The sequence below is a fragment of the Sesamum indicum genome, linkage group LG8 (genome assembly GCF_026168435.1).
Source record: "Sesamum indicum cultivar Baizhima isolate 11 linkage group LG8, ASM2616843v1, whole genome shotgun sequence".
Classification (NCBI taxonomy): domain Eukaryota; kingdom Viridiplantae; phylum Streptophyta; class Magnoliopsida; order Lamiales; family Pedaliaceae; genus Sesamum; species Sesamum indicum.
In genome coordinates this window covers 19,451,992-19,478,115 of record NC_142664.1, presented here as the reverse complement: position 1 = coordinate 19,478,115, position 26,124 = coordinate 19,451,992, and the positions used below count along the sequence as shown (strand labels likewise).

The following is a 26,124-nucleotide window of genomic DNA, read 5'->3' as shown; positions in this document are numbered from 1 at the left end:
AAGAGAGCTTCAGGTTTAATGCTCTATTTAAGGCGTATAGGGCAAAAAGACATGCATTAGACTGGTGAGGGCATATATAAAAGAACGATATCGCATACTTTATGATTATTGTGCCACAATTGCCAAACACAACCTTACTAGCACTCTTGTTGAAGGTTGACAGGGCTTTGACTCCCCTTGTGTTGCAATGAATGTATGTGTGTTTTTCAGGGTTAAGGAAAGGGTTTCTGAATGGGTGCAAACTTATAATTGGGTTAGATGAGTGCTTTTTGAAAGGTGTGTAAAAGGGTCAATATTATCAGTTGTGGGAAGGGATGTGAATGATAACATATCTCCAATAGGATTTGCATATATTGAGGTTGAAAAGGTAGATAGTTAGGTGTAGTTTTTGAACCTGTTGCTAAGGAATATTAGGTCTGCTGATGAGAGGGGGTGGGCTTTCATATTTGACAGGCAGAAGGGGTTATTTGATGTAGTTGATACACTTGCTCCACATGCTGAACATAGGTATTGTTTGACGCGCAGTACAACAATTTTAAAGGTGAAGTTTAAGGGGCATGAGCTAAAAAAATTGTTCTGGAAAACTGCTTCTATATATAATGTGAAACAACATTTAAAAGTGATGAAACAGATTGAAATGGCGTGGACAAAAAGACCTAATCAATTCACTCCACATGATTGGCTACAAAACATTCTATCACATCATGTTTTTTTCCATACAAACAAAGTGTGCTGTAATTGTTAACAACATATCATAATCATTTAATAGCTACATCTTAGAGGCTAAAGAGCTTGCTATTATTGATATGTTTGAGTGGATAAGAAGATGCATGACTAGGATACAAATTAATAGAGAAGGGATGGAGAAGTACAAAGGGGTGGTTTGTCCAAACATTATTAGAAAGATTGATAAGCAAATAAGTGAGAGCATACACTGTTTTCCTAATTAGGCTGGCGACAACAAGTATGGGGTGAGACATTATATGGAGAATCATATGGTATATTTGAATGGCAGACACTGTAATTGTGAGATGTCCAGCTTTACGGATACCCTTGCTGTCATGCAATTGCAGCAATAGGGTATCATAGGTTGAACGTAGAGGATTATATGCATAGATCTTTGAAGAAAAATGTGTACATGTCTGTGTATAGCTACATGATAAATTCAGTTTCCGACATACATGAATATGAGGAATCCTCTCTTGGCAAGATTAATCCCTCAGACGTACTTATCAAATAGGGAAGACTCAAGAAAGTGACAAGGGGGGAGGGTTAGCTGAGTTTATGAAACATAGAATATCATACAATCTATTATTATATTATGGGGGGGGGGGTTAGCATTTTCACGAAAACATGGAGGATTTTTGCATTTTATCCATTTTTTTTGATAATAATGAAATACATTTGAATTTTTTTTTCAGATGAAAAATTTATTTTTCGACTAAATACTATCTTGACTTGATTGGACTGTGGGAGAACTGATATATCCAAAGTTGTTTTTTCTATTTAAATAAATAAAAGTGAATATTTGAATTTAAGTAGAAAAGTTTTTAAACATGGTAATGGCAGAGTGAAGTACCGAGAAGACGACTGTATCTACTGTGGGAGGCTGATTCTACTTCAGCTACCCCACCGCTGCCCAGCAGATCCAGCCCTCAATCTCGCACTTTATCGTCGCTGCAGACATCCGTGATCCCGGTTCCTAATCTAACCGGTCAACCGCTGCTCCGACGAACCGTTAATCTCCGATCAGGTGAGTTGCCGATGACTTTCATTATTCAGGGGATAAATTGATGTTTGCGTCCAGTTCAGGGTGTGGAATTGTCCTTTGGTTTGCAAGTATTAGTATGCAACTTGTTTATGCAATTGAATGGTTGAAGTTTGAAGACCTAGGTCTGTCTTGCAGAAGCGAGGGGTTTTATCTGTTGAAGTTGATTTTTGTCTTCTGGTTTTGAGTTGCGTGTTTATGATATTTTCGTTTGTGTGAATTTAGGTTTTGGTGCGAGGAAATGCATTTTTGGAACATGTTACACGGAAAAGATTAAGTTTTTCATTTGCGTACGTATGACATTGGATGTTAGGAGTTTGGATCAGCTATTTTGGTTAGATAGCATGGTATTCCTTACGGAGTATATGCATATGGGATTTTTGAAGTAAAATTTTGTTATATTAATCTTGATTCTAGATGGAGAAATTATTCGTATCTTGTTTTTGTCTCTTTTCCGGCACTTGGGCAACAGTTGAAATTATAACTTTTCATCATTTCTGATGTTGCAGAAAATTTCTTGGTAAAAAATATGAATTTTCTGATGCTGAGGTCTAATAACCAGACTGCAACTCCTGAGATGCAGTCTGTTAAAGAGGCTCAAGTAGAGGCAAATTATGTCTCAAAAGCTGCTACCACATTAGAAGGTCTTATTGTTGAAGATCCGTATAACGGAAGTACGTCCGCTGAAACCCGAAATGCAGAGAGTGACGAGTCTAGGGACGAGAATGGCAGCATGGCAGTTTCAAGTGGAAAGAACAACTCTCAAGTTGATACCCATACAGATGTTACAGAAGCTGATGGCATGATAATTATTCCGTATAGTATGACATCTTGCTTGCTCGTAATTGATTTCATCATCATGATTTAATTATTTTGTTCTAATATGACAGTCTTGAATAGTTATTATCTAATCATAGTAATGATGAAATCATTAGATCTCTTATTTAGAAAATGTAGCAACCTAAAATAGAGGTGAAGATTGAAGTTACGATCAGAAGTTCTGACACTTGCAATTTTATAATACAAGTCACTCTCTTCGGTCTTCCATTTCTCTGATGCCAGTTAAGGAATAATCTTGTCGTCTACCATTGGATGCAGAGAAAGAATAACTATAATTTTACTAGGAAAGTTCTACCTTCCAGAAATGTTTCATATTCTAGACGAACGAACCTAGATCAAGTCAAGACATCTCTCCTTGTTTCACACATATTGATTAAGATGAAAAATTTTCTTATAGAATTACTTCTCTAATCCATGTGCCTAGTTGACTCAAAGACATTTAATATAGTTCGTATACGTGACCTGAAAACCAAGCACTGTGCCTGAAAGTCTATCCTTTGATCCTTGTCTTGGAAACTAGATATTAATAGTTTCATTTCATACCGCTCCTGAGAGAAGCTAAATTGTTAGTGGACTCTTTGATGATCTCCTTCAAGTCTTTATCTGGTTGTGTTCAGTTTCAATGACATCTTGGGCCTTGGGACGCCAATGGGTATGGATCATTGTTTATTGAAATCCAGCTTGGATAGTAGAAATGTTAAGTGATTCAGATCTGTAGCAGATCATCCATACGTAAATTTAGTGGTAGTCAAGTGTATGATTCATATGCCTGATATTCCTTTCCTCTAAAGTAAACTGAACATTCTGCCCCTAACTTTTCTATTTTGTATGTTCTTACTTGATATATTCTACTAGGAGTTTGCTATTGGGTATGACCTTCCATTTTCGTGTCAAGTCTTTTACTTAGTGGGTAAAAGAAATAGGAACTTCTGAAGTTACAGTCACTAAATGGAGTATTGAAAGAAAGAAAAAGATTTTCCTACCATGCGTGAAGCAAAGGAGCAGCAAGAAAGAAAATTCTTTCTTACCATACCTGGAGCATTTCTCATAACCACGCTGAATAGCCCCCTATCATGATGTGCTTACAATTAGGACTCGAGAGGAGCAGAGCTCAAGCCCCTCCTACAAAATTTGGACTTTCGCTTGTCGAACTTATGATCTTAGCTCAAGCCAGATTGTGTTGCAGAAGCATTTATCTCGACCCTAGCTTGTGAACAATAAGCTCTAATTCCAGCTCAAGCTTGAGTTCACTGGACACATCTATTTCGTTTTTCCCTTTGTTTTTATCTGATTTCTTTCTCAACATCACCTATTCTCTATCTTAGATTCCTAAATAATCAACACCTCCTTAGATTAGATAAGGCTGTAATTGGGTTGTGGTAGTGACAGCAATGGTAAATTTCTAAATGTGGATGGAGGTCAAGGTGGTCTTTATGGTGGCAGAAGGAAACAAAGGTGGCTGTGAGAAAGATGATATGATCTGGTTTGGTGTTGCTGGAGTGACCGGCAGGGGTTGTGGATGCTTTGTCATGGTGGGGGCAGCTGTGATTTCGAAGTGAGGGCAAATGAAAAGCTGGAAACCTTGCCTCCTGCAAATGTGTAGGGCGACGTGGCGGTGTGTTGGATGTGCTGATGAAGTTTATTTAGAGCTTTACTGGAGCTGCTGCTTTAATGAAATGTTTGGAATACATGAACTATTTTAACTCATGATTTTGTTTTTTTTCAGAAGAAGTTCCTGATAATTGGACAGAGGCACCAGATATACTTTCATTTCGCTCCCTGGATCGCAGCTTTGTTTTTCCAGGTATCCGTTTGCGTGCGTGTGTTTGTGGCCTTTTTCCCCATAATGATGTTTTATGGGTACTTTTCACTTCTATGTTTCTATTCTGTGATTTTCGCTTCCTTACAGGTTTATGTATGTCCTTATCTTAGGTGAACAAATCCGAATTCTTGCATGTTTGTCTGCTTATAAGCAGGATACAGAAATAATTACACCATTTAAAGTTGCTGCTGTCATGAATAAAAATGGGAAAAGCCCCCAGAAAGCAAATGGAAATGTTAGAGGACAAACAAATTCAGTTTCCGAGAAAGTGGATGCAAGTCCCAGTGATAAAGATATCCAGCACAATGAAACTGTGACAAAAGGGAAGATTGATTCACATAAGGTTGTTTCAACTGGTGAATCTCTCCTTAGGATGGAAGATCATGAAAGACAGACCAAGCAGTTGTTGCAAAGATTTAAAAATTCGCACTTTTTTGCCCGAATTGCAGAGTCAAATGAAACACTTTGGTCCAACAGAAGAGCTCTAGAAGCCTGTCTTGAATCTTCTGCCACACTTGAAGAACAATTGACAGGAGATTCTTCAGAAACTGCAACTACCACAAAAAACAAGAATCCTATAAATGCTGTGATTGACAGAGGAAACTTTGATGCCCGCACATCTGGGGGCCTGGCCAGAGGTGCTGAGTGCTGGTCCCTTGCAAATGGAGACATAGTGGTGAGTTTTCACAGAAACTTTAGAAAAATTTATAGTCTCTGTTATTCTTTCATTTTTATGGAAGCCGGATGGACAACTTGGTGGCATTGAGTCATCTTATAGATGAACTCTGATTCTTGATTGCAGGTTATATCTTTTCCTGCTAATCTATCAGCAGGGTATATTTGCGTTTCTTCTCATATTGCACAATGTTATGTCCCTGGAAAATCTTATATGATGGTTGGAATATTTGATAATACTATTGAAGTGTGAGCTGGGACATCTTTTGTAATGGTCACATCCTAGTTCTGTAATTAATATTTAGCTGGTTATTCCTTACAAAGAAACTGCTCTGTTATGTTAGTTGTGTCAGCTAGTCTGTTCTGATTGTTTGAATTGAATGGAAGGACCATGCATGATTATGCTTCCTCACTGAGCTATAAACAAGCATATTGCAAATTAGATGCGTGAAATTGCTTCTATGTTGGTTATCGAAAAGGTCACTCCTGCAGTTTGCGATACATCTAGTTTCCTACACAAAGCTGCACTAGCTGCCTCCATCATTTGTCTCACATTTTTACATTTACAGACAGCTGGCAGTGGTGCCTTTGCACTAAATTGGATTGGTTCATGTATGAAATGTCATGTTCCAAAAGAAGAATAGGAAAATGTTATTTTTTAAATTTGGTGCATAGTGTGACATTTTCCATTCCAATACCTGCATAGTGAAGCTTTAACTGCTTTTCCTGTGTAATACACGAACTATTCTAGATCTTCCCTATTTCTCTCTCAGTGGCAGCCTTGAATTGTATGTACCACAACTTATTTGACTTTCATTTTCTTGTTTGGAAGGATGCAGGTACTTTTACAGGTAACTGTTGGTGTTCAGTTTATTAAGGATCCCATTCTGGAGATACTTCAGTTCGAAAAGTATCAACAAAGAGAGCTGGCTCTTAACCAGGATATTCCTACTTCTTGGAATCAAGATCCTTCTGATGAATTGTTAAAATGGTTGCTTCCTTTGGATAATTCTATTCCTCCTCCAGCTCGTCCTTTATCTCCTCCTACATTGAGTTCTAGTTCAAGTATTCGGAGCACACCCACAAAACCTGCTGTATCTGGGTCTTCTAGTTCTCAGCTTTTCTCGTTTGGTCATTTCAGAAGTCATTCTATGTCCTCACTTCCACCAAATATGACACCACCCCAAGCTGTCACAACTCCCAATGTTAAACCTACATTTGACCCGGAAGATTGGAATCAGTTTTCATTCAATAAGTTTGTGGAAAGTGGAAAAAGTGGAAATGAGGGATTGTTATCTTTTCGTGGTGTGCCTTTGCAACAAGAGAGATTTTCTGTTCGGTGTGGTCTCGAAGGAATTTATACACCTGGAAGAAGGTGGAGGAGAAAAATAGAATTAATTCAACCTGTAGAAATTCATACTTTTTCTGTTGATTGCAACACAGATGATCTTCTTTGTGTCCATGTAAAGGTATAGTTTCTTTTATCCTCCACATCCCTGCCCCTGCACAACCCTAACCTCACTCACTTGCTTCCCATTTTATCTAGTAAGTTAGTATGAAGTGTACTCTCAACCAAAAAAAAAAGAAACCCGAGAAGGCTTGATTATGAAATATGTGATACTCCGTTTAGGGTTTTATGATATCAAAACTTCTTTGCAGAATGTTTCGCCTGCACATGTGCCAGATATTGTGGTGTTTATAGATGCTGTCGCAATTGTTTTTGAAGAGCCATCAAAAAGTGGACCACCATTTTTCTTACCTATGGCTTGCATCGAATCTGGGAACAACTGCAGTTTACCGAATTTGGCACTCAGGTTTTGTCTTTTACCTGCATAAACTTGTCTAATTAACTTTCTTCTTTGGTATTTTAGTAACTGCTTACGTATGTAAAGAATTTTGACATTTCTTTGTAATTTACTGCAATTATGCTGAAACATTTAAAATTCTTATTTGAGAACATGGAGATTTACCTATTAGATATAACAAATCTTGTATGTCTTGCTTCCTGCAAAAACTGGTCTTTGGGGCTAGTATCTTATGCTGTATGTGACTGAGGCCTGGACAATTTTGCTGCTGGTAATGTGGCCTCAGGACTGCAGTCTTTCTCACCATATCTCTCAAACATTTGTGAACGAAAATGTGAAGTTTTGATCCTAGTGCTCCTTAGATGGCAAATCTATCATTTAATTCAGATACAGGTAACAACTACAATGTGGAAGCATATCAAATCTGTGAGGTGTTCCACATAAAATGCGTTAGTTCTCTATGGTGCTAGGACTAGTCTACCTCTTCAGGTTGAGAATTTCATAATTCAACCCAAGCCAGATGCTACATATATGACCAAAATCTGATCTGTGTCAAAACAGCAGTAACATGTTATGGTTGTAAATTATTGCTAAAAATATGTTGCTGGTAATTGCTTTTCTGGAAGGGAGATGATGGAATTACTTGAGTCCATGGTGAGTTTGGAATTTGAGGAGAGATTATTAAGTTTTGACACAAGGTACCGATGTGAACTATTTTCTCGAAACGGAATTGCTCAGCCAAATGTAAGCAGGAAACTTCTACATGATCCATTATGAGATTTATTCATTCTCCAAAAGCAACCGATATATCATCTGCAGATAATTGTGTATGTCCTGCGAAAGAATCTAGTCTACTGCTGTTGGTTTACAGCTGTTGCTTGATCTCGATTTTTAAGGGGTCGATTGTTGTGGTGTATAATTGGCAGGAGAGGTGAAGAACATTCTTTTATTCTTAAACTGGCAAGTAGCTACTGGAAGCATGGCAAGGGTCACACTGATGGTAACCTACGACCATCACGCTTACCAGCTGGAAATGCTGCATCAAGCTGGCAATCCTCCAAATCTGAAGGGAAACATAGTGCATCACCTACTGATCAGTATGCAGTTCTTGTATCATGTCGATGCAATTATAGTGGTATGGAATCAGAATTTACATGATTTTCTGCAATAGCTTGGTAAGAAGAGCCCTGTGTTTATGGTACTCTTATTCTGTCTGCATGTTTTGTAGAATCAAAGTTGTTCTTTAAGCAGCCAACAAGCTGGCGGCCTCGTATGTCAAGGGATCTTATGATCTCCGTGGCATCTGAAATGTCCAGACAAGCTCTTGGATCTGATGGAAACCAGCTTCCAGTTCAGGTTCTATAGAATTACTGTGATCTTTTTTTACGATATTGATTTGCAGCTTCATCTTAAGTGGTTCAAATTTTCAGGTTTTAACACTTCAAGTATCAAATATGACATCCGACAATCTGACATTAACAGTCCTTGCCCCAGCTTCATTTACTTCTCCCCCTTCTGTAGTGCCCTTGAGTAATTCATTCTGCTCGCCTTTTAGCCCAATCGATAGTCAAGGAGCTGTTATGGTGCATCGGCAGACATCTCTCACTCTGAATCAAGGACAGAAAGTGGAAGATGGTCCACTATCAGTTTCCAATAATGAGCGAACTCTCCCTGTATCAGATGTGGTTCCAAAGAGTGATCCAGATTGCACCCACTTATGGTTGCAGAGTAGAGTTCCACTGGGGTATATTATCTCTGATTTTCGTTTTTTTCATTTCCAACTTACTCAGTCAGTGAAGATTTTATTCTTCTCTGCACCAGATACGTCCCTTCTCAATCTACAGCAACCGTCAAGCTTGAAGTACTTCCTTTGACTGATGGCATAATCACTCTTGATTCTCTACAAATAGAGGTTAAGGAGAAAGGTAAAAGAATATTCTAATTGTTCCCGGTCATCTCTCGCCCCCAGTCTATCTATCAATTTTGTGTAAAAATGACAAACATGCAGTTTTCTATCAATATGAATTTTGTTTTAGATAACAGGAGTGATGTATGAAGGATATGGTTTACTAATGACAAATGGGTAAATGTGATATTTGTGCTTTAACCTAAAGCTCCTAAACTTAGGTTGATTCTTGTATTTCTTCTACCATTTAGCTGTTTGTTTATGGTACCTATTCATAATTATAAATTTAATGTATGTGCTGTTTTTGGTGTTTTATCTTAAGCCTTCAGTTCAGTCATCATCTCCCCAGAACTCTTGGGAGATGCAGCTTTCAGCTACATTTGATTTCTTCTTATAATGCTGTCAATTCTGTAAACATTGGTATTTGTGGTTGAGAGGTTATGGATCTCTATTTGGTCTTCTTTAATTATCATAGCTAGGTCTTCCAAGGGTGTTTTAGGATTTGATTCAATCATATATCTTGCATGACTTTCCTTTCCCTGAAATGGTACTTATAATTAGATCAATTACAACTACGCCAGTTCTTTATCAAGAGTAATTTAACTCATAGCATCTCAAGTGGGGTACTTTCTTATCGATCAACTTCACACGCATGCCTGGAAATGCATATATCCATCAAAACTTGGTTTCAACATTCACTAGTGTCCTAGAAGAGCTAGACATAGACATGTACAAGTATAAACTTCTGGTCTAAAGAACACGTGTAGTTCTATGAGATTTTGCGGCTGATAGAAGAATGAGATATGTTGGTGGGGTTGCTTGACATCTCATCGCGTGTCAATGAGAATAAATGAGATGAGACCAATTCGAATGAGATAAAAAATAGATTTTTAATATGTTTGGATATGCAATAAAGTGTGATGCGGATAGTTAAGTGACGGACAGAAGGTGTTAGTTAAGAGATAAAATGTAATAATTAGAGTCGATGTTGTATTCTTTTTTGCCCTAATTTAGAGTTGTGAAATATGTTTGAAATGTATTTTGGACGAAAGCTTATGTATAAAATACATATGCAAAAAAAATATTGTCTGAGATGAGAAGCCGGTTTGCAACCGCTCCCATTAACTGTAGAAGTCTTCTATCAACTATGAGATTTGAAGAAAGCTATTGATGCTACAGACTGAATGGTTGTTAAAATTCTCTACTTCATTATTCATAGAATTGCCAATACCAGTTTCTTAAGTTGACAAATGGACTTTTATTTTGGTATGGCAGGTACTACCTATGTACCTGAGCGATCTCTGAAGATAAATGCAACTTCGAGCATTGCCACTGGTATATTCTAAGGCAGTCACTATCACAATTAAATTACTGATCTTATCATGGTTCTGGCAAGATACACGAAAATTGCTGCATGACTCTGCTGCGTATTTCTCTCTTCATATGAGCTAAACATGTTGGTTATTCCAGTTTTGTCCACTTAAGCTCGTGCATTTTGCTCTCATGTTGTGTAATTCTGGATTGATATATGGCCTATTTCATATACATTTCCACATGCAAGTTCAGGGTAATACTGATCCGTGTATGCGAAGCATCCAGTTTGCATCTGATGGTAGGATTCATACTGATGAAACCTTTGATTGATTTGAGACTCATAGATCCAGTCTGAGGTAGAGTAGATGGAGAAACTATTGTCCATCCATTCCAATGGTAGATTCATGAGAAACACCAGCTTTGAAGTTGATTATACTCATCGTTTGTCAGCAGTAGTTCTCTTCCATCAATGTGGATGTGTAGCTTTTCGTATGTATTATTCTTGCAAGCCTTCTCATTATCAGTTGTCCTAAATCATAGATTGTGATTAATATTTAGCTATTTCCTTCTACATTTGGAATTCCAGCCTGAAAATTTGCTCTGTAATTGCTATGTTTTAACATTTGGGAAATTTTCAGTCAGTAGGTTGTTAGGAAATTGTGGCGCATCTGGTTGTCGCACATACATCGTTGTGATATATATAAAATTTCGATATAGTTCAAAGTATTGGCGGATACTCATCCGAATTAATCCATATCCATTTAAGTCGTATTGGAATATATCTTTGCGCACGTAACAATAATGTCCGATAACATCAAATTACACCAGGTTATTTATACGCCGCATTGGAATATTACCGGCATTAATATCCATTGAGCTGCAGCTGCAATCTAATTTGCAGTTATTTACAGAAGACTGTTTATGATATGATCTACGGATACATCTCCCAGCACCTGACGTTGGATGTAAAACAAAATTTATGGATGTGATGGTCTGGACTGTAGCATGAAAGATATTGAAGTGTTGAGTCATACCAAACCAAAATTTGAACTATTAATAATTAAAATTGAAAATGGTCTAAAACTTAGGTAAAATATGTAATATCCTCTTTTACCGAAGCAAGCAAGCAATATAAGCACTTGCATCATAATGCTTACTTTGCAGTGCGAGAAAATAAATGAATGAAATGTTTTTAGGAACTTGATAGGATATATATATATATATATATATATATAATTTAGATAGTTAGCATTTATTATATTATATACTCACAAAGCAAAATCCTCTATGCCCTAAACATTCATCAAAGGAGAACTCAAAATAAATATATACAAAAAAATAAATATTGATTTTTTCCTTTTTTTGCTTTTGTTTTGGGAGAAAGAAAAATAAAAGGAGGAAGGGCATGATTAAGTCGACGCGCCGCCGAGGGGAGTGAGAAAATCCATGCAAGGATAACTGACACCTCACCGTGATGGTGGCTCCCGCCTCTTATTATCTCTCCTGCCCGCCCATTTCCACTTCTCTCACCCTGAAAAGTGAAAACTCACGGCTGGCTGCCTTCCCTCTGCCTCTTCCTCTCCCTCTCTCACAACAACTCCAATTTCCCAACTTAACCCCTACCTTGGCTATACATTAATTTAATATAATTTATTTAATGTAATGTTGTAAATGAATGGATTATTTCTTTATAATTAATAATAATAATAATAATAATTTATTTTCTGTATTTTTAAAATTAAAATGATTTATTCGTTGTGTAAGGGATAAATTGTTGTATTTAAAATACATAGAGAGATAATTTTTTTTTTATAAAAAAATAATTTATTTATTTGCAATATTATAGTCGGGTGACTTACATTTTTTTCTAAAAATTAATAGCAATAATATTTGAAGAAAATAATACTTTTCTATACATTAATAATTACCGTTGTTCTTATTGTTATTATTATTATTATATCTAAATCTATATTATTTATTATTAATATTATTCATGACTATACAATTAAAGAAAATAGTAATTTTGATGTCACGTTGAATTTAGGCTGAAATTTTTGGTGAATTGATAATCTTCTTGGAGTTTTATATGAGTTCCATTATTTTCATTCGATTGGATTTTTTCTTTTTTTTCTTTTTTGACTAATCACATTTTCTCATTTATTTTTTGACATATGACAAGTTAATACTACATTCTTTTATTTTTAAATAAGATAAACCATCTAAATACTATTTAAATAAAATCATATTAAATATAATTTCATAAAGATATAATAATTTAATCATATATAATTATCTACATGATTATCACATAACATCAACAAATTCATTTTTAGAAAAATAAAATTGTTTCCAACAATAGTTAATTAAATTAAGTTTAAAAGTAAGAGAAAGAACATGGAATTTCCCATATTAGGTGGCATCCACTTTCAAGAACATTAGAAAAAGTAGGATAGAAGGTTATTTTTGGAATTGGAATTTCCTGCCCGCCGGGCAGCTCCTCATTTGCTTTATTATTAGTGTTTTTATTAGATTCTATGAAAAAGTAAGTACTCATAATTCTTAGTGTCAAATGCGTTTTTCAACTTTTGGTATAGAGATCATCATCATCATCATATATTAAATTGCATATATACACACACACATACGCATAGCACAAACAAACAACTCAAGATATCCTCTAAAATGTATTTTTGCTGATTATCATAATTATATATATATGTGAGTGTGTGTGTGTAGTGGCAGGATATATATAATTTATTTGTTTCTTGAGCATTGAACTGGTCAGCATCTATCGAGTATTTTTTTGTTGAGATTTTCAATATCTTTTTCAAGAGAGGCATTTCTGGGGTGGTGGCGTAGAAGTGATAGTAATACTTTTTGGAACTGGGATTATTGTCACTATTATACTTGTATTATCTGATTCCAGCTTTGCTTGTTGCACAGTGTCGAGGAGCAAAGTTCTCTGCTTTGAAGGTCAAGCATGTGATCTGCAATCACTGAGCTTTTTTTTCCCCACTCAGTGTGATTTTCAGTTCTTCCTTTCAACTGGGTCTGAGTTTATTCGTCGATTCTATCTATCGGGGTGTTTGATCAGGAATTAGCTGTTGAAGTGGAAAGAATATTCTGTAATCTTTTCAGCTATTCGGGTTGTTCTTTTGCGCTTTCTTTTTCCCTTCCCCCCCCCCCCCCCCCCCCCATTTTTGTTGGATTTTTGAATAAAAATCGGTTCTTGAGGGGAAGAAAGTATTTTGTTTTTCGTTTGGCGATTTGGGTTTTCTTGCAAGTGGAAGACAGGTTTCCCTTTGTTATATTTGACTTATTTTCTGAAATGGGTTTGAGCTGTTTTAGGTGATTCTTTGGGGAATTCTTATGAAATTGGACTCAGTTGTGGGACTATTTTGGTATAATTTTATATAGTAGGGAGGTGGGGGGTGGTTGGAAATTCGGATTTCTCGGGGCATTTGATGATTTTTGGGTCTGAAAAAGATGGGATTAGGTGATGATGGCTTAAAAGTGGAGTCTTGGGATGTGAAGAAATCAAAGGGGAGGAAGAAAAAAGATGATGAAGCTGTGGAGGAGACTGGATGTTGCATCAGGTTAAGGTTTTTTGGCTGCTGTATTTCTTCAAGATCTAAAGTTGATAGCTCTATTAGTGGCATCAGCACCCACGGTAATTTCCTCACTTTCTATTTATCTTTTGTTATTGCTCATTTTAGATTCCAGTGCAGCTTGATGCGAGCTTCAAAATTCTTTCTTTTATTTAAACAAGTTATTTTCCTGTTGTTTCGGAGTGGTATGTAGTTGCTGTATTTGCAAGTTGTACTAAATACATTTTCTAACATGCTTTGATAAACTATACTGATTGCTGAGTAATAGAGAAGGAAAGGGGCAGGCGAAGCAAAAATATATCATCTTTTGGATCTATGGAAGTTGAGCTGGCATCTCACAGAAACTGACCATCATATGGACATTTAATAGTTTGCAAGGTTTGTTTTTGCGGTTCGAATCAATTATTTTTCCTGGAAAAAGGAAGAGAATAGGGTGGGGAAGCAATGGGTATTTTGTGGCTGCAACATTGGCGGAGTGATTTAGATTGTTCAGAGTCTTTAGTTCTAGGTGGTCTCCAGACCACTATAAGTCAGATTCTTTGGGGTTTGAAAGTAATATTCGGATGTTAGCAAGGTATCATTAACTTGGGAAACATGTTTATATTTCTTTTCTCAATGTGTATCTTAGACAAAATGACCATTTTTCCTTTTCAATTCGATGAGCTTCTTCATTCCACGAGTCATCGAGGTTATTCAATTTGGAAGTTGTGGGTGTTTGAGGACTATTGGGAACTTGTCTTGCTGCCGCTGGCAAAAATTTTCTATAACTACATGAAATTATAGATGCAACACAAGTAGGAAGTAAAACTGGAGAAGCTTTCCATGTTGTTTGGCCATGCTCAAAGAAGGCCCACGACTGCTGTAAGAAAGAGCTATTGAATAAATTTAGAGGGAAACCACAACCAAGGGTAGTTGATTACATTGACTGCTGAAGTAATATATGAGCTCATGAGAAAAATAATTAATGGTGAGATGAAATTCCAGCCAAATTGTATATGGCTGTGGAAATGTATTGCATTGAATTGAACCTAGCTGCATAACTGGAAGAATGCATAATTATTGGTCTCCGTGAATTTTATTTGGATTAGTTATTGATCCAAGTATTCTATCCTCTGTTGTTGGAAATTGAATTTTATAAACCTTGTTTCAAAATAATTGCAGCATATGCTTTATATGTTTTGGTAGTTATTGGTGTTTATTTTCTACTTACTTTCATTTTAACATGCATTCACCTTACCATTGGCATTTAAAATGTATGTTCAAAACCATACATTTTAGGAATCCAAAATATAATCAATCTGTTTGTATGCCCCGTTGCTTGAGCATCCTCAGTCAACATTTTTGACACTTTTGGGTAATTGTTAGAAAGAGACTGTTAAGCTGGTGGTATAACTTGTTTCAGCACCTAGTGTTCTGGTTATCCACGCATGTGTTGTCTTATTGTAGTGTTACTAGATTGTTTATCTCCATGTAGTTCACTCAAAAAGTTCCTGTCATCATTTGGTATAGCGTAATTAATTAATCTGTAACAGTATAGTTTGGAGTTATCATGCAAGAAGTTTATATCTTCTTATCTGTTGTTTCATTATGCATATGTGCAGAAACTAAATCTACAAATGATACCAGTAGAGACCAACCAGTTGCCACTGTAATCCCTTCCACCACCACAAGCAATGCTGAAAGCAATTCTTCCAGCACCAAACTTGAGGAGGAGCTTAAAGTTTCTTCTCGGCTGCGGAAGTTCACTTTTAATGACCTTAAGTTGGCCACCAGAAATTTTAGACCAGAATCTCTTCTTGGTGAAGGGGGATTTGGTTGTGTGTTCAAGGGATGGATTGAAGAGAATGGTACAGCACCCGTTAAACCAGGGACAGGACTTACTGTTGCTGTCAAAACCCTGAATCATGATGGACTTCAGGGTCACAAAGAATGGCTGGTTTGGCCCTTTCTCAATTTGATTTTCTTGAAGTGTTTCTATTATCTGTTTTATCAGTCCTTATGTTGGCTTATTTTGACTTTCTATTATTTGGTAGGCTGAAGTGAATTTTTTGGGCGACCTTGTTCATCCTAATTTGGTTAAATTAATTGGTTACTGCATTGAAGATGATCAGAGGCTGCTTGTCTATGAGTTCATGCCTAGAGGAAGCTTGGAGAACCATCTATTCAGAAGTATGTTGTACCTAGACATCTTCTATTGCACTTTGTGTTAATGGATCATGAAGTTCATGTTTTGTCATGCAGGATTGTCTTGGGAGAGTTTTTATCGTATAACTTGCTCTCTCCCGAGTTTAGTTGGAAAATTATAAACATTATCTAGTGATGAGATCTGTGTGCGCTTTCTATATTTATTAGATTTTGTTGTTTGATACCTTGCAGCCGCTAATCTATATTATCACTTCCAAGCAATAGTCTCAGTTGCCTGCCTAACCTTTTTATTGGTTCTTACATGCGACCAGTGGACTTGATTATAGGAAAGACTCGTATAATATCCTATTCAGGATCATATTTTTATGCTCATCTTTCCTTTTCTCGCCATATTTTAACATCTTGGGTTGGAATCTTTGACATTTACACAACAAAAGGCAGTATGAAACTGCATCAATATTGCATTTGTTTCACTTCTTTGCTAGAGCTAAAATGATATTTTGATATATGGTGCAAAATCCTAACATGGTTCATTGTAGGGTCTCTGCCACTTCCTTGGTCTATCAGAATGAAAATTGCTCTAGGTGCTGCAAATGGGCTAGCTTTTCTGCATGAGGAAGCCGAAAGACCGGTGATATATCGTGATTTTAAAACGTCTAACATCCTGCTGGATGCTGTAAGTTCTCAACACTCTAAACCTCACAACCTTCCTATTGGATGTTTACTGCTTGCTAGAGACTTACATGACTCTCTGACTTATTCTTCAGGAATATAATGCAAAACTTTCTGATTTTGGACTTGCCAAAGATGCTCCAGATGAAGGAAAAACTCATGTTTCTACTCGTGTGATGGGAACATACGGTTATGCAGCCCCAGAATATGTCATGACAGGTAAACTTTTTTGTTTTATATTGCAATCTTGCTTCCGCACTTAGTGATGCTCCTGTATACGAGCAACATTATGAGAGAAGAAACAATGGTTACTGGTTTGTCTGGATTGAAACATTTTATCAAGATAGCTGAAAGAATGGAGATGGAAGAAGCAGATCGAATGTGGTTCTTGGTGTGAGAAATGACATTTGACCAAGTTTGAGATAAAACTATTGAATCCAAGTTTTACAAGCAGAGCTGCGCCACTCTCCTAAATATACACATTGCCTGGCTTTATCCAGATGTTGACTTTTGGGTGTGGTAGTGAGAAATTCCTACCTCCCCTGACCTGCATTGCACTTTGATTCTGCATTGGTCTGACTTGATATCTTAAATTTTGTTAATCTTTCTCTTAGTCTATTTTGTACTATTATCTACGACAGTGTGTTCCTCTTGAACCAATGACCTCTAGTAGAGATTCTTTTTGGCTCTTATAAGTGATGACTTTTGCATTTTCTTAATGTCGTGCTTTTGATCTGATAGACTTTTATCTCTTTCTGTCGCAGGGCATCTTACATCAAAAAGTGATGTCTATAGCTTTGGTGTTGTCCTGCTTGAAATGCTCACGGGCCGAAGATCAATGGATAAAAACCGGCCTAATGGGGAACATAACCTTGTGGAATGGGCTAGGCCACATCTGGGTGAGAGGAGACGGTTTTATCGTCTGATAGATCCTCGGCTAGAAGGCCATTTTTCGATTAAAGGTGCCCAAAAAGCTGCACAATTGGCGGCCCGCTGCCTTAGTCGGGATCCCAAAGCCAGACCTCTGATGAGTGAAGTTGTTGAAGCTTTGAAGCCTTTGCCAAACCTCAAGGATATGGCTAGCTCATCTTACTACTTCCAGACGATGCAAGCTGACCGGGCCAGCTCCAGCCCCAATGGGAAAAATAGCCTTAGAACTCAGGGTTCATTCTCAAGAAACGGACAGCAAAATCCAAGAAGCCTCTCAATTCCAAGTGGTACTAATGCTTCACCGTATCATCAGTTTGCTCACAATTCACCAAAACCAAACAGTAAACCATAGAATTGGGTCAGCCTTCCATTCTTTTGTCCTTAAGGCCAATATGGAAGTATGTCGTTTGCCTCTGGTCGGATTACTGGAAAAGATACGGATTCTATTGTTATGTGACCTTAAGAGGGACAGAACTCCCACTTGGAGACAATGTAATGAGAACGGAGGTGAAGTGTATCAAGTAAATGTTTACATGTCAAATCCATCCTCAATCTCTAACCAACCCCCACCAAAAAAAAAAGAAAAAAAAGAACCACCACCGACAGCACCTTTTGTCGTTCTTTAGTGTTTTTCCTAAAAGAATGAATGGTTTGGTTGATTTTTCAGTGATCAGTTTTCAGACACATAGGTTTGTGTAATTTAGTGCTACTTCAGCGTAGTGTCTCAACAATACTTTGCAAGTTTGTTTCCCATCATAATTTTTGGTATACATGAAACTTGTCTGGTGAAGAATCCTTTGATGGTCAAAAGCATAATGGAGATTCAGACTGGAAGACAAACAAAATCCCAACGCCGACCCTTAAGAGAGCAGACTAACCAGATCAATTTTCATATAAACGCAGCCAGTCAAAATCTGGAAAGAGTAATGTTCCCTGCAGCATACATTCTGTCACTGAAGTCCAAGAACATCTTGGCAAATTGCATGCAACGCCTTTATGTATAAATTTTTAAGGAGTTTACAGGAGGATGAGGGTAGGAAAGAGCAAATCCACATGCTCACCTCTGCTGAAGCTCTGAGCTGAGAACACTTTCCTAGAAAACAGTTAGCGTATTGTTCTCCTTCAACTTTTTACGGTGAATATAGAGGGCTTATCACATCAGAGAAGCAGTTTATGGACTATGTACAATGTAACAAAGTTCAGCCATCAAGATCCTTAAGATGTCTTTGAACTATCGTTTTGTGCCAAAGCAAAGTACATGGCGTTCTCTGTCTCAAGCCACCTTCCTGGAAAGCTGATCCTTGGATGTGCTCTCAAATATCTTGTCAGCATTTCCGACCTCAAAGCCGTCTCGTCTGTGGATCTCTTCAATCTATGCAACACAGCAGAAGGTTTAAGGACACATTAGTGAACTTCTACCCATAAGTCTCTTTTGTTTGTTTTTTGTTTCTTCTTAGTTATGGAAGAGATCAAAGATCAAATAATATGGAGAACAGCAAAATATTCAGTTAAACGCTAAATAAACCTTGTCCTCTGGTAGAGTTCTGAACTGAGGAAGGACAAGACGTTCAGCAAACTCAATGTACGAGCGTGGGATAGACTCTGTGACTCCTTCAGCAAACTCGAAGGAAGCTGAATCTGCCACCGTCGAACTTTGTAACAAGAGACCATCAGGACTCACTGGAACACAGAAGATGAAATAGTATGTCATTTCATTTAACTTTTGAGAAATAAACAAAATCATAACTATTAGTACATACTGACCCTTTAAGAAGCCTCCTTCAGAGTTCAACTTGAAACCATTCTCCTCGATAAACTGATTAAGATTTCTGATATTTCTTAAATGTGATTTGAGCCGGTGAGTAGATATAGTGGCATGATTTAATGCATATCCATTGACAAGAGTCCAGGCAGCATATTCACTTTCCCTGGAAATTCACAAGTTATCCAGTAGTTTGAGTAGCAAGTGCAGTTGAATTGGACATGAAACAGGATACAGTCACAATGTTCAGATATGAAATAGGTAACTGAAAGCTTATTCCATCAGAGCAACATAGTAAAAATGCAACACAAATCCTAACTAGTATTGGTCCTCGTTTCTACAGGCAGGAAAACCCAAATTTCTTTCACATATTAAGGATATTATATACCTAGCCAACTGTTGAAAGTCAGAGTATGAGGGCTTTTCCCATGTCAAACATCCCAGTGCACTGGCCGAAGCTGCATGCCTTTTCCCATTTCCCGATAATTTAGTGTATTTTTCAATTATTTCCTGCAAACAAGAAGCGATAAGTGGAACACATTGACTTTACAGGAGTAGGCATAACATAAACAAAGTTTTAATCAACAGGACTACAAGAATTATATGATAAGCTTAAAAAATGTAATTTCCTCTGTGCAACATAACCAAATCCTGAGCAATTAAGCAAACAACGAACTAACTCTAGATAACCTGAGCTTCTGGAGTCATTTGATCAACAAGAAGTTCGGATATGAATATCCTTGGTAAGGGTCCATTAACACCTCCACCAACATCAGAATTTGGAACATTGGGGGGTGAAAACCAAAAGGCTTTCAACTTCTTTGCTGGGAATCTCAACTCTTCTCTTTGGACATAACCAAAATCCAGGAAAAGTTTAGCCATAGAATCGATTCCATGACCATTTACCTGAGGTAAAAACAATTGCAATGCTTAAGCTTTCCTCAAAGATTCTCCATACATGAGATTATCTTAGTAAGTAAGATGTTAAAAAATCCTGGACATAAGAAAAAACAAAAGAATACCCTTCGTTGAAAAAGAGAAAACATAAATACAGTACCCCGAATGTCCTAAAAGCAAAATGATCATAGCATATGCGATCATTAACAACAGAACGAACAAGCTCCAAGATGGCTTTGGCTGTGGGATTCCTCTTCAGATAAACAGTCTCCATAGCTGCCAAGATGCTCCTGAAGAAAGATTCCCCTCCCTGCAAACCAGAAGCAGAATCCTCACCCGTCCATTGAAAATAATAAGATTCCTTCTGTTTGTTGGCCTTTCTTTTCCTCAGAGAACATCAACGAAGTAAACCTCGTGATTGTGTCCCTTCCCTATCATACTTTGAATCAAGAATAGCTCCATGGAGACATGCAACAGGATTATCATACAGAATTGATCAATTTCATGAGATACATGCGAACAAGACAACCCCAACAAACTCAAGCATATATAAGTTCATATGCATAAAAATACTGTTTCTTTTAGGGTAATTAACCACACGATTTACAATAAAATACTAGAAAACTGATTCTTGCGGAGTCGATGATCACACACATAAACCAGTGTGACACCCCAAAACAACCTGCACCAAAATTCGTGTATAAATAAATGATTCACAAGATTGAGGGAGAGTAGTGAAGGAATACCCGAAAATTACGATCTTGGTTAGACCCATGATGATCACTGGAAGCTGAAATGGTAGAAACCCGATTGGGTCTTCTTCCAATGGAAATCGAATTCCGTGTTTCCAGGGAAATGAAATCAGTCCGGGAATTAGGGAGGAAAACAGATGATGAAGAAGAGAGTGAGGGGAGAAATGGAGAAGATTTGAGAGAAGGAGCTTGAAATCTCAGCATCATTTCCAATCAATTTCTACTCCTCTTCTCAGTCTTCAACACAGATTCTTACACAGTATTTTCCCTACCTCTTCAGTTGGAATTGGTGCATGAAATCAGTGACGTGTACGCCACCAACTGTTCCCTAAATACTTAGAATGGTTAATAGTAAATTATTTTTTCAGAATTCTATGCTAACAAAAAGTTGAAATAATTATTAAACTCTAGTGTGCCTACATATATAAAAACGTTATTTTTTGAGTAAAATTGGAAACATGAATAAATTAAAAGGATAAATAAATAAAAAATTATTTAGGTGAGGAATTTGGGTGAATAATGGTGGTGGGATGAGGATAGAGTATAGAGGATGACATACATATAATAATGTGTTGCCATCATTATCTGTATCAGAGCTGCCGCATCTTTATCTTGTCAACTCTCCACTCCAACTAAACCTCAAACTCAATTTCATCTACAAGATCAATACATGTCAGAAATTTTCATTTTTAAACCATGATAGATATAAAAATTAATTTTATTTTAATCATCTTTAAAACTATGAAATTTATACTTTTTTTCTTAGAGAAATTTCAAATTTTCACTTACTACACTTCCCAGAGTTCACAAGTTTATACCTTACGCTCTTTCATTAATATTTGGACCGAAAATACTGATGTTAACAAAGTAATTACATAAATTTTAGATTTTACTCTTTACTAGACATTCATGTGTAATAATTGTATACTTACAAGAGAAAAAAAATATAATAATATTAAGCTCACTTTATATTTACATCTACCCATTTATAAGTAAAACTATATATGAAATTTATATAATTTTTTTTTATCAACGTCAATATTTTTCATTCAAATCCTAACGAAAAAGAATCAGGTATAAACAATGAATTCTCAAAAAAGATGTAAGTGTAATTTTAAAACTTCTTTTAAGGAAGAATATAATTCGAAAAAATCTACACTTAATCAACCATAAATGTAATACACTTTGATTGATGTGCAGTCCAAAAAAGTAATTAACCCTATAATAAATATGATATGTTTGGATGAGGATGCATGGTAATGCACAAGTTGGTTGATAACAAAACCATTAAATTAGAGCCTCAGCACAATAATTAAACAATCATGCATGTGAGTCAAAATGTGACGCCAGATTTGTGGCTCGAGTAAGAATTATTCTTACAACCAAAGAACCATGACTGATGACACACAAGAAAAATGAGACAGCTATTACAAGCTCGAGGCATTGCTGGAATGAACGCTATCTGACTTTATTGCTTTCTCTGTGTCTTTAAAGAAATGTTGTCAACTTTTACTTGGACAAGTTTGGATCTCATGGTTTAAGAGCTACAGCCAGTCCCACCTTTGCGCTTTTCTCTATAGCCCTAGTGTCGACTTCACCTGAAATGGTGATGAGAGATTTTGGACGCCATTCGTGCTGTATGAGAGCGCTCACCTTGCCGTAGTTGTTCACTCGAGCTTTCACAGAGGTCAGGGGATCCAGTAGATGTTGTGTGCCAATTGTGAGAGTGTTTTCGTTGGTCGAAAAGCTGTGCGTCAACTCTGCCCCGACTGCAGTATTTGTCAACGGGCTTACTGTGTGGAAGTAAGAGGCCGTGACGGTTTCACCTTTGTCATTCCTGTAGAAATCAGAGGTCGAAAAAGAAAAATATTAGCGAAGGTCGTCTCATGCTCGGCTATATTTTCTAGTAAACATGATCAACCATAGTCCCACACCAGATATGGCAATAAAAACTTGAAACAATATTCGCTAGCAACAGACAACATGCAAAGTACACTTTCTCCCTTTCGCCAAACACAAAGGCAAAAACATAGCAGAGTCTTCCACGAGTAAATGTTATAAGTAATGATTGGAAATATGAAGATGGATCAGGGCCTTCAGCAAATGACAATTTATCATTGGCAGCCAAACCAAAAAAAGGATTACTTCATTTTGTTTTGTTTCAACTTTAAAGGTACTCACAGCATCAAGGATGCAATTAGGTCTGTAGTGGTAAAACTGACTCCAGCATTGCATTTAGTAAAATTCCCCGTAGCTGTGTCAAATGAGATATCAGTCCCGAAAGCAGCCTTTTGATTGCCAGCAACACCAGAGAAGTTGACAATGGGCTTTGCAGTCAGTCCAAGGCTAGTGCTAATTCCAGCATGCTCATGAAAATACTGAAGTTCCACCTGTTACCACAATCACCAGAAAAAGACATTGGATCTCTATCCCATCAGACTACAATCTACACAGCAGTAGCGCTGAAGAATCCAGAAGGCTATAAAGAACACCAGGAAAATATTGATATCATTTGCCACATAAAACGGTGAAATCACCTTGCCAGACTTTTGATCAGGAGCAACAAAGCTAACGATAGCCTTCACTCCAGGAGCAGGCTCGTCAACAGTGATGGTTGTGTAAACCTAAACAAACAGAGGATGATTTGATAAATATACATTCAATTTAAATAGGTCTGTCAATCAAGATAATAGGATGTAAAGAATGACACAAGAAAACTGATCCAATTCAACATATCAACATCCAATGATATTTTAATCATCTAATTGCAGAAAGCTTGCCTTTATGCAAATCTAGTTGAATAACAAATATAAAGGACAAAGAAAGGAGAGGACCTATGCGAAGACAGTAAAAAAATGGTAAAATATTTCAAAGGATTTCCATATGTGGACAAAATCTTTAGACGAATTGATTTTATTACATGTATAAATATCTAGTTGGTGCACATATCACAGATCAGTCCATGCACAACATTGTGTAGGAAATATTCTGGTCGATAAATGTCAAAAGAACATCAAGGAACCAAGCCTGCTGGAGAGTAAAACAAACACAGCTTCAAGCATGCTATAATATGAAAAGTCTCCAAGCATACATATTAGGTTTAAGATCATTCAAAAAGCCATCAAAGTTTCAAGTACATCTAAATTATATCAGCTAATCTCACCATTTACACGGAAATATTCCGCATCTAGACAAGAGACAAACACTGAACAAGAAATTATATATTTACGATCAGAAAAAGGAAAAAGGGGTGACAACAGAAACCTCAATACATTCAAGGACCTGAGGACCGGAAAAGTAACTACTTAGATGTGAAAACAATTAATATAAATAGGGATTACATAGTCAATCTTCTATATGAAGCATGATTTCCTTTAGTGTATTCCTTTTAATGCAAATTTTCCCTTATAAACACTGAGATTGCCAATTTTCACATCCCATCCACTAGATGGAGGAAAAAAAGTTGTTCAACTCTATGGGTCACAAGTCACTAGAGCTTAGAAAATTGTGGCAACGGTTGCTCTGAGGTGGCCAAGATGATGCTAGAGCCGAACTGAGTTCATCAACTTATTTCTTTACCTCCTGGTATTAATAAACAAACAATAATGAAACATATAAAAATTTTATAGCCTACAGTCTCCGGAGTAACGTCTAAATACAGATACATTAAACAATTGTTCGAAATATAAGCTCTGCATATAGCAACCAGGATTTTTGGGTAAAAGCAACTGATATCACCAAGGAAAACAGTAGGACTTACATTGGAGTAGGTATCCACTTTTACATCAGTTGTGATGTTCTTGTTCTTCAGCTGAGTGTTAATGTCAGCTAAAAACAGATCACCTTTCCTAGTCCCCGATGAAGTAATAGCCTATAAGACAAAACCAACATCTAAAAAATCAGAAAATGACACACTGAACAAATCAAATATGCAACGAGTAGCTTTTGTACCACAACCATCAAAACAATGAACATGAAAAATAAATAAATGAAAAATACAACCATTCATCAAAATAAAAATAAAAACCATTATCCTAGCAGAATCCACCACAGCCATACAGTCCAAATAATGAATGAGTTTTTCAACGGGTCAATATAGAGTATTTCACACTTCCAGTGCATGCAAAACAATCACCACAAACAGCAATTGCATTTAACAAGTACTCGAGTAAATAAACGATCAAGAATCCGATAAATACCACACAAGAACATGCATGACTCCATTTGAATCCATTCCAAGGTAACAAAAATTTAGATAAGAAATACTGCGTGGGACGGTGGGGGGTCGGGAAAAACACAAAATTAAATACTTTCCACCATTTCCCATATAACCGTTTATCAAAGACTCAACAAACTACTCATCAAAATGGAAAAGAATGAACAAAACGAAATATTTTATCCGGGCTACTTTCAACACACAACATAAGAAAAAACACTTCTTTACAGCTGAATCTTTGTTCCAAAAAACACATACGAATGAATTCAATACGAAGAATCAAGAAACAAAACAAAAATAGCAAAAACAGAAAAGAAATACAACTACTCACCACCCCATTTGAAGTGTAAGTAGTGAGAGTAAACTTCTGGTCCCCCTGATAATCCCTGTAAAGAAGATCTAAATACACAAACACAAAACAGAAAAGGAAAAACATTCATTTCGTCATCTAAATCACCTAAACAATCCTAATATTCCAAATATATACTATAACATAAACACGCACACACAGAGACAGAAACCCGTAGAAATCACTTGCCTCTGGCCTTCTTGCCAATGTCAGAGTAAAGCCCAGGACCCTTCACAAACACCATTTTCTCTTCCTGCTTAGGATTTCTTTTCCACAGAGAAACTTAGAGAGAGAGAATTTTCTAGAGAGAGAAAGAGGAAGCGGTGGTGGTTTTGTTATTTGCTTCTTTGGCTTTGGCTTAGCTTAGTGCATATCGACTACTTAGAGCGAGTTAGTTCTACATCGCTGGAAAAAGCATTTCAGACCCTATTTTAATGCGTCCAATTATCTCAGCCGTTCATCTCAGAATTTATAAATTTCAGATTTTTGTCTGGACCGTTGATTTTCCACAGCTGCGACTTGTGATGAGCAAAAACAAAGCAAAAGTCATCTTTGACTATGACTTAGCTCATTAATTAATTGCTCTATTTTCATTATTTCTCTAATTTCTTTTTAAAAAAAATTGGTTTTTAGCACAAATTTAAAAAATAAAAAAAGAAAAAA

General features: G+C 36.7%; 4 protein-coding genes across 9 annotated transcripts; 2 read left to right on the top strand and 2 right to left on the bottom strand.

Annotated features, from left to right (window-relative positions):
* The first annotated feature begins 1,359 nt into the window (after positions 1-1,359).
* On the top strand, positions 1,360-10,856 carry LOC105168145 (uncharacterized). 5 transcript variants are annotated; one of them, XM_011088093.3, is made up of 11 exons: positions 1,360-1,753; positions 2,278-2,589; positions 4,335-4,412; positions 4,541-5,106; positions 5,945-6,574; positions 6,765-6,919; positions 7,837-8,045; positions 8,139-8,266; positions 8,341-8,654; positions 8,732-8,835; positions 10,092-10,856. In XM_011088093.3, the coding sequence occupies exons 2-11, from the start codon at positions 2,298-2,300 to the stop codon at positions 10,160-10,162; spliced, it is 2,547 nt and encodes an 848-aa protein (XP_011086395.1). In that variant the 5' UTR covers positions 1,360-1,753; positions 2,278-2,297; the 3' UTR covers positions 10,163-10,856. The 5 variants fall into 5 exon arrangements, with proteins under 5 accessions (XP_011086395.1, XP_088740388.1, XP_088740386.1 ...); XM_088884262.1 differs by lacking the exon at positions 1,360-1,753 and having other exon boundaries at positions 2,540-2,589; positions 4,585-5,106; XM_088884260.1 differs by lacking the exons at positions 1,360-1,753; positions 2,278-2,589 and adding an exon at positions 2,638-4,223 and having other exon boundaries at positions 4,518-5,106.
* Positions 10,857-12,683: 1,827 nt separating this feature from the next.
* On the top strand, positions 12,684-18,026 carry LOC105168144 (serine/threonine-protein kinase PBL34). Its single transcript, XM_011088092.3, has 6 exons — positions 12,684-13,800; positions 15,340-15,674; positions 15,772-15,907; positions 16,423-16,559; positions 16,651-16,774; positions 17,320-18,026. Exons 1-6 carry the CDS (start codon positions 13,617-13,619, stop codon positions 17,835-17,837), a joined length of 1,434 nt encoding a protein of 477 aa, XP_011086394.1. The 5' UTR covers positions 12,684-13,616; the 3' UTR covers positions 17,838-18,026.
* Positions 18,027-18,353: 327 nt separating this feature from the next.
* LOC105168142 (2-oxoadipate dioxygenase/decarboxylase, chloroplastic/amyloplastic) lies at positions 18,354-21,271 on the bottom strand. 2 transcript variants are annotated; one of them, XM_011088091.3, is made up of 7 exons: positions 20,891-21,271; positions 20,305-20,454; positions 19,938-20,153; positions 19,636-19,757; positions 19,250-19,413; positions 19,011-19,165; positions 18,354-18,857 (listed from the first exon to the last, which is right to left on the bottom strand). In XM_011088091.3, the coding sequence occupies exons 1-7, from the start codon at positions 21,101-21,103 to the stop codon at positions 18,759-18,761; spliced, it is 1,119 nt and encodes a 372-aa protein (XP_011086393.1). In that variant the 5' UTR covers positions 21,104-21,271; the 3' UTR covers positions 18,354-18,758. The 2 variants fall into 2 exon arrangements, with proteins under 2 accessions (XP_011086393.1, XP_088740390.1); XM_088884264.1 differs by having other exon boundaries at positions 19,011-19,413; positions 20,891-21,109.
* An 897-nt stretch (positions 21,272-22,168) lies between these two features.
* On the bottom strand, positions 22,169-25,838 carry LOC105168141 (mitochondrial outer membrane protein porin of 36 kDa). Its single transcript, XM_011088090.3, has 6 exons — positions 25,651-25,838; positions 25,444-25,511; positions 24,657-24,767; positions 23,434-23,520; positions 23,078-23,286; positions 22,169-22,733 (listed from the first exon to the last, which is right to left on the bottom strand). Exons 1-6 carry the CDS (start codon positions 25,703-25,705, stop codon positions 22,427-22,429), a joined length of 837 nt encoding a protein of 278 aa, XP_011086392.1. The 5' UTR covers positions 25,706-25,838; the 3' UTR covers positions 22,169-22,426.
* Positions 25,839-26,124: the final 286 nt, after the last annotated feature.